The 12,333-nt window shown below is 34.7% G+C and overlaps 1 protein-coding gene across 15 annotated transcripts in view; it reads right to left on the reverse strand.

Annotated features, from left to right (window-relative positions):
• The window catches only part of R3HDM1 (R3H domain containing 1), a 169,811-nt gene that overhangs the window by 74,404 nt on the left and 83,074 nt on the right, over positions 1 to 12,333 (reverse strand). For 14 of the 15 annotated variants that reach the window (XM_033112141.1, XM_033112151.1, XM_033112147.1 and 11 more), the window contains 7 exons: positions 7,547 to 7,606; positions 7,323 to 7,463; positions 3,658 to 3,766; positions 3,471 to 3,566; positions 1,456 to 1,493; positions 1,321 to 1,371; positions 988 to 1,214 (listed from right to left, as the gene is read on the reverse strand). In XM_033112141.1, coding sequence (XP_032968032.1) covers positions 988 to 1,214; positions 1,321 to 1,371; positions 1,456 to 1,493; positions 3,471 to 3,566; positions 3,658 to 3,766; positions 7,323 to 7,463; positions 7,547 to 7,606 — 722 coding nt within the window. The remainder of the gene's footprint in view (positions 1 to 987; positions 1,215 to 1,320; positions 1,372 to 1,455; positions 1,494 to 3,470; positions 3,567 to 3,657; positions 3,767 to 7,322; positions 7,464 to 7,546; positions 7,607 to 12,333) is intronic. The other variant, XM_033112145.1, reaches the window with a different exon arrangement.

Here is a 12,333-nt window from a genome sequence, read left to right on the forward strand (position 1 = left end):
ACTAACTGGCCATTTTTTAAATAAATGCATCTTTGGTACACATATATTTTATATTCATAAAACTTACCTGTCTTTGGCAATATCATATACACTAGGACATTTTTACTATCTACAATAAAAGTTAAAAATGTGACAAGTGCAATCCACATACTTTAACATTTAAAACACTGAGTATAGTCAGACAATAAAAAAATACTCTGTGACCTTCAATATACATCTCTCCCTTTAATTGTTATCTGTACAACACCAAATGTTAGGCTAACCCAAACAGGTTAAAGAGAGAGAGCCATTTCTGCTGACTTTCGTGCTTATTTGGGATAAAAATAAAGATCAATAAGGATCCCAAAAGAAACGTGAGGTTCTTGAGTATTGAAGCCAGTTATTGAAAGTGAAAAGAAGAGAAAATGTTATGAACCTAAATGTTATGTACTCTAAATGCAAAGAAGCTAGTAGAATTGAGTATGTTACTGAAATTTTCACTCACTGATAGTAGTTACACATTATTTTTCTTTAGTTTTTAAATCCTCAAAAACTTCTCAGCCATTTTATTGATCTTTGAATGGCAAATGAAAGACTTTATCATGAAAAATGCAATCCATAATTGATAGTATTAGCTGAAAAGGCAATCACTGTTAAAAATCCTAGGTGAGAAACTACACCTTCCAACTATAAATAAGCAATGAAAAATTTCCAATCACTTCTGGGAACTCAAACAAGAGATGACATTTCATTCAATCAACCTGATTAACTATGTCACAAGAGAGAATTATTTTAATTGATGTTTTAAAATCTCTCTCTCACACAGAGAATGAATTATAGTATCAACAAACATGTATTTCCTAAGCACTCGGGAGGTGCTCAATGCATCGCTGGTACGAATTTTGTATTTTAGGATAATTACAGAAGCTATATGCTAACTAAAGAGCTAAGACAACATTAGGGAAACTAATGTTTTGACTGCACAGTTTTAGACACATATTTTTATACCTGTTTTTGAAAGCCTGCCTACGCTTTTGCTGCTTCCAGAACTATCACCTCTTGTCAGGACTGAAATTCCGCTGAAGCTGCTGGCTTTGGTTACAGCAGGCTTGAAGTTGCGGAGAGAGCTGTCTGAATCTGTGCTGCTCCAGGGTCGTGGTTCAGAGTACTTCAGCTCGTTCTCAGTGCTGCTTTGATGGCTATTCGTTGATCTCCCTGAAGCATCTTTATTAACTCTGCAATTTAGAAATGAAACTTTGAAAAGCGAATAGAGACAAAAACAGAAAGATGAAGAAAAATGCTTTAATTTTTCAATACTGCATGAAAACATGCTTCCAATACCTAAATATCTGGCGCCTCTGCTGTGTACTACTAGCATCCTCATCTTGGATTCTGTTGGCATTTTAATAACACATTTTTACTTTTATTGGCATCAGTCAGACGGTCACCAAAACAAAATGTTAAAAATTCCCTTACCTTTTGTCAATAATATAATTCTCTTGGGAACACAGGGACTAGAAAGAAAGATAAAAGGTTAAGCTTTTGTCAAGTACATAACGCCATCTGTAAACTACTGATTTTAACAAAAATCATGTGCAATAATATTTAAAAAGTATCCCCACAAAATCCCCCGTTGGAATAATAGTACACAACTAAATGACAATGGAATTTTTTTGTCTTGGAGATACTATGCTTACTTGTAACAGACACACTTTCTGAAGCCATTCATTTCTGTGGTACAAATTATTTTGAAAATAAAAGTCTCTTTTCAACAAATAAATCCATTTTTATTATTACATATTCAAGGTATACTGGTCTGTAGATTCCCCCTGTGCTTTGGCTGTGGATGTAGCAGTGAACTAGCAGCTACGCCTCAACGCAGCTTATGCCAAACTAATTCTATTACCCTATCTCAGGCAATCATTTTTGCTTGTATTATTATAATAGTCTTATAATGAGTTTTCCAGCCACCAGGGGTCACCAAACTATGGCCACCCACCTGTTTCTGCAAATTAAGTGTTACTGGAACACAGCCATGCCCTTTCATTTATGTATCGTCTATGGCTGCTTTTACATTAAAAAGGCAAATTTGAGTTGTTGCAATAAAGACAGAATAGCTTGAAAAATCTAAAATACTTAATCATCTGGCCCTTAGCTAAATGCCCAACTACCTTAACTAGCTTTCAGGGTCAAGTCATCCATCTGCTTCCTGCTTATTTCTCCAATCTAACCTTTCCTCATTTCTTGTGTCATCCAGGCTGTCTAGTCTAGCTACCCTGATTCTTTCAGTTCCTCACGTGTCAAGTACTCCTTTATCTCTGGGCCTCTGCAAATAAGGACTCTCTACTTGGAACACTTCATTCCTTTAGGTTTCCCCTTGGAAGGTAACTCTCCCTCTCATTCCTTAGTTCTGGTTTGTGGCACTTCTCTGCCATGTCCCATAGTGTGTGATGCTTCTCTGCTGTGTCCCTGTTTCACCTTCACGTCTCTACACAAATCACACACCGTATTTTCATGTCTGGCTACTCATCAAGGGTAGAGACCTCATCTGTCTTATAAACTAGAGAGACAAATACATCTAGTTTAGGCTCTGAGTTCAGAAAACCTGGGTTGAAATCCCAACTCTGTTCTAGCTGTATTATCTTTGGCTATTTTACTTAGCATCCTGGAGCCTCAATTTCCTTAACTGTAAAATAATGATAATATCTACCATATAAGGATTGTTTGAGGGATAAAATATTGTAACTGTCCATGAATATGTTCTCCAGGGCCCAGCATAGCACCTACTATAGCTGCTCAATAAGATCTATTGAATGAATATTATAAATTCTTAACTGATAGTCTAGATTTTAATGTTATTTACTCTGTTTTTCTTAACATAGAGGAAATTTCTATCTCTGGCAGTGCTAACACAAACTACTTATATTCATATATCCTTGAATAGTTAAGCACAGAACAGGTGTTTAACAGATACTGGTAAAACCGAACTGATTCTCTTCTTGAGTATATGCATAAAATAATTAGCCACTTAAAAGATCTCTTTTAAATAATCACTTGTGAAGTGTAAAATAAATATTAATCTAAAAAATCAATTAGCTTTATTTTAAAAGAAGAAACCAAGTTCGTTATCAAGAAAAGCCCACTAATAAGTAGGATTTAGAATATACATGATTTTGTAGACACTGACCAATGTTCTAAAAATCTCAAGTCTGTGAGAAGTCTGGAAGAAAAAAATATTACAGAAACTATATACTTAGTCCAATGTACTACTCCTACAGTCCATCTGCTTCTAACTTTTGAAAAATTCATATGTAACTGCTACAAGTATTACATTATTAACACGAATAAGACAGACCTCAATTATTTCTTAATGGTGACTTTATATGTAACAAATGTGGTTTAAAAAATGTGATCAATAGATTAAGGGAGGAGCCCCTAGAATGCAATTAGTGTATATTCTAATATGAAGAGCTAAATGTAATAATACATACATCTTGGGAAAATATGCGGTCTCTAGCTCTCTGGTACTCTTCTTCTCTTTCTTCTATAGATTTGCTTCTTCGGTCATCTTTCAAACGTATTCTCATCTAAAGAAAAGAGAACAATTACTACTTGGGAAAGTGACCTGCTGGTGTAAGTCCTGCCCCTGGGAAGAATGCTCTGACTGCCCTACGTTACCTGGGGATCGTCTTTGTCCAAGCTAGAGTTATCTCTCTTGAGGATGTATCGTTTCTGAAAGTCTTCACCTTTATCATCCTTGATATGTTCATTAAATTTCTGATCAGGTCTAAAAAAACAAACAAGAAGGGAACAAAAAAAGACAATATATAATATTTACACAAAAGTTAAATGTAACATTTCATGAAAAGTAATCAAAGTGACCACTCACTTGTACCATTAATAGGAACTTATGTTATCTCATTTACTCCTCACAATAATCTTGAAACAAAATATTAGCCACACCATGTTACATGTGAAAGGCATAGGGAATACAGCATGGTCTCTGGAATCAGATTGCTTGGGTTCAAATATTCAGCTTTACCAATTTAGTTGCTTTAGGGCTTCCTCATTTGTAAATGGAAACTACAATCTACCTACTTCATAGGGTTTTTCTGAAGATGAATTAATAAATAGCACTTATAACAGTAAACACTCAGTAGAACTTTGTTATTATTATAAATATTACTAAGAAAACAGGTTCAAATGGCTTAAGCAACTGTCCAAGGTCAAAAGGTAAGTACATGACTGAGTGATAGCTGGAGCCCTGGTATGTAAGACCCAAAGCCTGCATATCCTCTGCATTGCCTCCTCTAAATCTAAGAAAAAATTCTGGGACAAGGAAAAAAGTCTAGCACAGTATCATGTTACACTCCTATAGTACCTGGTTTGCTGTTATGTAATTGAAAGTAATCAAATATTTTGTAGTTGAATGAACTATAATTTAAGGGACTACTTCAAAATGCAACCAAGTTACCAAAAATGCTTAATTACAGTAGGGTACATCTTTGTTTTATGTTAACTGAAACCACTTACAAAAGAGAACTTTTTTGGAGGTTAATATTGTCACCTAAAGTAATGATTATAAAATCTTAATATATTTTATGGCTGATTGGTCTTTCCTCTATGGAAATGTTGCAAGTTCTACTGAGATCCAGAAGACAGACATAAGGTTGTGGCCCTTGGAAAACAATTATGTAAAATTTCACTATCTCAAATATATTTTTAGCTTCAACACATGAATTCATTCAACACTCTTGTGACTAAATATCATCCTCTCAGGAAATTGGAATTACTTTTTGAAATACATGATATATAAAAATACATTTAGAGGTTATAGAGAAAGTCTCATTGAACGCCCAAGTTGTATTTTTTACATATAGTTAAAAAAACATATTAGTTGCATAATATATTATGAATACCATAAGTAAATTTCTAAACCAAATAAACCTGAATAATGACATTTTCAGCAAACTGACCAGTTATTTCAATATGTAGTACTCAAGTAATACTTCTAAATATTTGTTTTAACCTAGTGAATTTTTAAGAAAGTACCATATCTACTTCCTGTCAAATGATGCAAAAGGAGATCTAAAATGAGAATTTTCTAAGTTAAAGAAACCTCTATCTTAAAATGTATTTAGGTAAGTGAAACAAAGAGCAGATCCCCACATAAACTTACATGAACTAAACTTAAATAAACTTAAACAGAACTAAAGAGACAAAAAGAGTAAATACAGTTTCATGGCCAAACTAATAAGAAAAAGCCTGCTTTCTTTAGGAGTTTGAAAGATTGTCTATTTAGTTGTGACAATGGCAGCAGGGTATCATTTCTATCACATTATTGTCCCGTTTACTTATATCAACTATTTTTTTGCAGCTAAGTCATATTTTCTTATTTAAGGAGTTTGGACCTGGGTGAGTGACTGTTATTCCAGTGTGAATTATCATTTAACCAAGGGCCTGGCAACTTTTCTGAGAGCAGCTGGATTCCCACACCCAGTACACATCATTGGCAGGCATTTCAGCTAACCTTCAGACTGTCTTACCTCTGTCTTTTATAGATGCCTGAATTTACTGCCCTGCAATCGCCACCTTCCCGCTCCATTGAGACACCCCAGTGGACCCCGGGTTGTTGACATCCACAACACCACTGGTTCAAGGCTGGAGCGGGTAATCTGCCTATGAGGAAAAGGTAAGTTTGTTTTTATTCAATGTGGAGCAGATCTCTAAGGTTTTCTGGTTTATAACCTTCTGTGTATCCCAGAAGATATAAAATAAGAATACAGTGTAACTTCAATGATCCGAAATGTCTTTACAACTATGCTATTGATCCAGTCTTCCTTGAGTACACCATCAACATCTGTGTTTAGCTACATGTTGACTCCCTTGACAAAGAGAACCCTAAAGCTTTCTGACATCATTCACAGCGTTCAAACAACTGAAGTTACACTGTATTGAAAACCTTAGAGAGTCACCAGTCAAAATGTTAGTCAAAATGCCTGCTAATGTACATGGGTATCCAGCAGCTCTGAGTAATGTTGAAATGTACTGGTTAAATGAATTAGAGTTCTATTCACCTTCAGTCCAGCTCAAACGTAGCTGGTACTATCCTACCTTAGCTGTGATATTACTAATTGGGAAAAGATTAATTGATGGGGGAGATATTTTAAAAATATTACGGGATGGGCGGAAGAAAGTTAAATCAGATTTGAAGGTAAAATTTAATCCCTAAAGAAAGATAGGATGCTTTTCAAAGACACCTATTTTCATTAATTAAAAAATGTAATTTTTAATTTTAGTTTCGGAACAATCATTTAAAAATACTAGGGTCCATCAATATATCTATTTAGTTGACAACATACTATTAGAAACAGAATAAAACCAACTTACTTCCAGGAAATAAAATGGCAGCTAGAAGAGTAAAGGCCATTACAACAGAAGGGACGTAAGTGAATCAAATATAGCCATGCAAACCGAATGGTGCAAATACAACACACTAAGCGAAGTCTAGCTTCAAGAAAGGCAGAAAAATAATGAACTGAAAAGCATTATTTATGGCATCTGAAGTTGAAGCTCATTACCACAGATCCATTGCTGCCACAGAAAAAATTCTTTTGATGGGCAGATCACCACCAAAGTGTAAATTTTAGCTGAAGTCAACTAGCTGCGTTAGGATTAGCTTTATAAATAGGCAGAAGAGGTGCTGTGAACATGTTATAATTTTAGGTGCCTCTGCATCAGGCTTTTTGCTCCCAAATACAAGCGCTGACTATCTATTTCACCAACACTATAAAGCTATCACTTTTTAAAGCAAATGGCTCCTAACTCCTTAAGAAAAGTTCCTCAGTAAATTATAAGAGCCCAGAGGTGGACACGACTGCATGGCTAACACCATATTAATCAATACACCCATCTTGTGATTTGTAGGAAAAAAGGAACAAAAATAGAGGTGGAAAGGATGGCAAACTGACAGAAGACTCATAATTATCCTCCCCCCTTTTTTTTTTCCAAATTTGCCTAAGGTTGGCCATAGCTATCTAAATTACACTAAATTAAAAATCCATGAGAATGGTTATCCAACGTTACTGATACTATGACCCCAGAGGATTTCTTTAGCTTTTGTTTTTTTAGACCAGTCCTCATTCACCTGCCTCCTTTCAGTTCCGAGTGGTGCACTTTGAAACTAGTGAGTTAAATGTACTTTTTGATCCAATCACATAAGGTTATCCTGAAGCTTAATTAGGCGGCTAAAACACGTTGGAAACCTCAGATGAAAACGCTGTAGAAATATGAAGTACTGTTACATACATATATAACATATACCTACATTTCTTGATACTTACATTCTTGTATTGCTAGTTTTGTTTACTATGACAGATTTCCCACTCTGATCAACATTGTGGTCTAATCCAAAGTAAGCGGCTACTCTGTGTAACAGCATCCTATGGTACGATGTCATTGGGGGGAATTTTTTACGTGGAGACCTAGAAGTAGAAGGAAAACTAATTTAGTAAACCAAGGAGAACTGTGATGACAATTTTTTTTCTTGTTAAATATCAGGACTTACTCATTATTACCAATGAAATCTAAAATTTCTTGTTCCAATTTCAACAGCATCATTCTGTCCCTGAAACAAATGAAGACTTACATGTAAAACTTAAAACGGAAATAATCATAAATGTTGAATTTATACTGCTAAACACATTTTCTTAGAAATTGTATACTAAGGAATATCACAAGCTTGATGCTAGAATATTTATACGTTTTTCTAAAAAAGTAATGTTTTAAAGGAGTGAAACATTTTTTAGCTTCATTTTTTATTATGGAATATTTCAACGTACACAAATGTAGGGAGAACAGTGTAATGAACATCAATATAGCCATCACCCAACTTCAACAATTATCAGCATGTGGTCATTCTTAAAATAGATGTATTTTGATCTAATTATCACTATACTGAAGTGTGTTCTGTAAATATATGGATAATAAGAGCACATTAGTTTTTACTTCCTTACTCAATAAAGCTGAGAGGTAGCAGTAAAACAGACATTTCTAGTTAGGCTCGTGGCTTTGTTATCATGCTGAACTCCATATAAACAGCACTCTAAAGCATATGCAATGCCAGTAACGACAGGAACACTCCTAGGGGAATCTCACGTTAGTATACGCGTGGAACTGCAGCAGAGCAGTATGAACTCCGAAGGAGAGGACTTTTCAAATCACTCTGTCGACTGCTATTATATATTTTTAAGATTTGGGAATTTTCCCATAAAAATCAAAATGAACCAAAAGCCTCCAACATGTAAAATACAGAAGAACGCGAGGAGAACGTGTACGTGCTCCTTCAGACCGCTGGGGTCCCACTTAGTGTGCTGAGACTGTAACAAAGGAATGATGCCCCTCCACAAAGGACCTCCTCGTTCACACACCAAGAACGTGGCTCAAGAGAGTATTCCTGTGCTTACTGGAAATTTCATGTGCATGGGGGCGGGGGTGGGGGTGGGGTGGAGAATGGGACAAAAACAACTCAGAGAACCTTAAAGCTAGAAGTAGCTTTACAGATCATTCAGTTCTGTTCCCAAAATTTTATAGATGAAGAAAACTAGGCAGGGAGGTTAATGTTTCCTTCCCAATTAAACATTATATAGTAGATCCCTCTTAAATTCTAACAGAGCAGACGGTGCTTCCTGCTTAAGTTGCCTGAAAGGCTATATATCAGCCCTGAGTTTGATCCTTCCTCTACATAACAAAAGAAGTCTCATAAAACTGAGTAATATTTGACCATACATTTAAAAATATTAGTTGAAAAATCAAGAGAAAAACATAAACATGCCAACCTGGTGATTTCAAATTTAAAGCTGAAAACAGAATTATCTTTTAACACAAATACTATCAACATTCAATTTTGCTTCCAAACCTGGTTTTCATTTTGTGTTTCCCATCTCACTAAGTGGTGCCACCTTTCACCTAGAATATTGTACTAGAAGTATTTTTGGCCTGTTATAATTCTTTTTCTAATCCTCTTACACAGTTAATTACTGTTGCAAATTTTATCTACCTTTACCTTCTATCTATTTCTCTTCTGTTTCGACTGCGAGTACCCTGGATCCAAACAATCAGCATCTCTGACTTTACTACAACATTATAGTTTAATGTCTCTGTGTCTTCCCTTGTTCCTTCCAAATCTATCCTACCTAGAGCATCCATAATGATCTTTTACAAACACACATGTGAACACATGTCATTGCCTTGGTTAAATATTTATCACAGGTTTACCACTGCTCTTAGGTTAGAATTGAGCATCTGTAATGTGGCCTGCAAGGTAGGCGTAATCTGCACATTATCTAGTCTTATCTGCTCCCCCTTACTCACAGAACTCTTACCGGGTATCATCTTGGTTATCTCTGTACTTGCCAAGCTCCTTCCTTTGTCAGTCTCCTGGAACATGCTGTTTCCCTTGCTTTGAACAACTTCTTTTGTTCTTTCATAGACCCTGCTTTATTTCATACTTTTACATAATAGCATTTACCACAATTGTCCTTATATAGTTATTTGGACTATATAGAGGAGCTATATTTGCATGGAATAAATTAATGAAATTAATTCAATTTGAATGGAATATATTAATGAAATTATTTCATCCAATAGGTCTTTTAATACTTTTTTCCTTAAATTTTGGGGGGAGGATAAGGAATTTTTACTTCACAAAATTTTACCTGTGAAGTAAAATTTTTCCCCTACAAAAAGACTTTACTTAACGATAAGACCCTCTTTTCATCTAACTTTTAGGGGTCAATTTGTCTTGAAGTGGTATAATTTTCAGTACCTTTCCCGATATATTTTATACACTTATTGTAAAAAAAAAAAAGGAATCTGAGGTAGGCAACTTATTCGGCATTCACAATACAGTGCATTTAAATTGGTTTTCTGTGTCTGAGCTACACAGCAGGCGTCTTAAGATACATGAAATGTTCTTCAGTGAATGTAATGCCATTGAAAAGAAATTTCTGTTGTCTCCATGGAAGAAAACAAAATCTAACACTTTCATTAGTCACTGATACAAATTCAGGTTTTCCTTGCCTTTCACACGTGCTCTATGGATTACAGAGGATTTTCTATTATTATCTGGACCACTTACTATTTAAACTAAGTTCCCCTGCTTAGTTTATTAATCTTTTAGTTACAAAAAAGAACTTTGTTAGGTAAGGCTGATAACTTCCCTAAGTTCTTAAGAGTGACACTTCCTGCCTTGTATCCAATATAGCTCAGTCCAAACTCCCAAATTTTCAAATCTGTAACCAAGGTTAGATATTTTGGTAATGTCTATAAGCTAAAAATGAATAATTCTTTATAGAATACATATGGGAATCAAGTTAATAGACCCACAAATTACTTTTCTTAAGGCATCTGAACCTAAAAGTAGGCACACTTACTGAAATTGTTATTGTATAAACTTTAAAAGGAATCAATATAACAAAAGGAACCGATATAAATGTCGAATTCCTAGCTTATACACCTGAAACTAATATAAAATTGTATTGTCAACTGTAATTGAAAAATTAAAAAACAACAGGAACCAATATATGGTGTCTATTTTTAAAAAATAATGAAAACAAGGATCTCAATCAAACTGATCAGTAGTAACCTACTACCTAAAGTGAAAATGAAGGGGCAACAATCTTTTAGTTATCAGTGTTCTAGTCATTATACCAGAACTAACTTTAGAGAAAGTGTGTGTAGATGTTATACCAGTGGCAAATAAAAAAGAAGAAAACAATAAAGCCTCCATCTGACCACCCCCTTCCCAATGTTACATAGGACCTTGGTCAAATATCCGCAACAGGTTAAGAAATAACATGATTTTCACAAAGTATTTCAAATATAAATTACTTTTAAAATATCCATTCTCAGAAGTAATCCATGGGGTTACTCCCCTTCATTAGTCACCTAATATAGTTACCTTTATTAGTGTTTCTTTAATATAGATAGAATTTACACAAAATGGGTATAAAATCAATACAGAAATAGGTATAAAATTATGTCAGTAAGCGCAATCTCTATCGAGGACAACTTCAGATTCCTAGGTTCTAACTCAGCCTCTAAAAATATTTCTTGCAAACAGGAATTCCAGGTAAATTATTATTTAACATCTGAAATTAAGTTTATTTACTGGGCTGAGGACAAGATAAAGATTTAATAATGTAAAGAAAAATTCTGAAAGGAATTCTTTGAGCAGTATTTAATCTTGAAACCTTTAGTGCATATCTGCCAGACTTACCGCTAATTTTGGGCCATGTATATCTAGCAATTGATTGTGTTTCACTGAGAGAACACTGAGCCATCAATTAAGCAAATCTTGTTTCTCACAAAATTTAACATTAGCTACAACTTCCTAATCCACAATGACATTAGTAATAACATACTTTAGCCATTACATAAATTATTCATCTATATAATTATTCCAATAAAAATGCGTACACAGAACGAATAAAGTACTTATACATGCTACAACATGGATGAACCTTAAAAGTATCATGCTAGTGAATGCCAGTCACAAAAGACCACATAGTTGGCATTCACATGAGACGTCCAAAATAGGGAAATCTATACAAAAAAACTAGGTTAGCCCTCAGGGCATAGGGCGGTGATAGTAGCAGGGTATGAGGCTTTTTTAGGGGGTGATGAAAATGTTCTATAATTGACTGTAGTGGTGGTTCCACATATCTGTGAATACACTAAAAATCATTAAATTATACGCTTTAAAAATTAATATGCAGATAACTTACAAACTTTCGCATTTGTAGAGGAAAACAGAAGTACACAATAGAAAATATTTTGGAGCTCATAAAAATAGATTTCTAATCTTTGTCTTTATTGATGTCTCTCTTACAGGTTCAGAAGAAAAATTCTGCCTTTTTAGGCCTATCTTGTTTCACCCAAACTAGCTATGTATTTTTCTACCTTCCCCTTATTCTTCAAATCACTGAGTTCTGGTTTCCACCATTTTACTCCAAAAGAAACAGCTTGTTAAAATAGCCAACTTCCTGGTTTCTCAGTCTAATGAATTGTTTTTAGTACTTCTATTTCCACTACCCTGTTATTTTATCTTCCATGAAACTGTTCTCCCTTGGCTAACTTGTAAGACAAATAAATGTTCACATGATTCTTTTGCTGTCTTTAGGACTCAGTCTCTTGCTTCTCCTCTACCTTTTATATCCTGTCTTTCCACAGAATTTTGTCCTTGTCACTTGTTTTCTCTCTCTGGCGAACTCATTCATAGCAAGCCTCACCTCTCCTGCTAACTCCTGAATCTGGAACTCCAGCCGGGCTCATTTACTTGATAACCAGAGCCTC

The sequence above is a fragment of the Rhinolophus ferrumequinum genome, chromosome 8 (assembly GCF_004115265.2).
Source record: "Rhinolophus ferrumequinum isolate MPI-CBG mRhiFer1 chromosome 8, mRhiFer1_v1.p, whole genome shotgun sequence".
Taxonomy (NCBI): Eukaryota; Metazoa; Chordata; class Mammalia; order Chiroptera; family Rhinolophidae; genus Rhinolophus; species Rhinolophus ferrumequinum.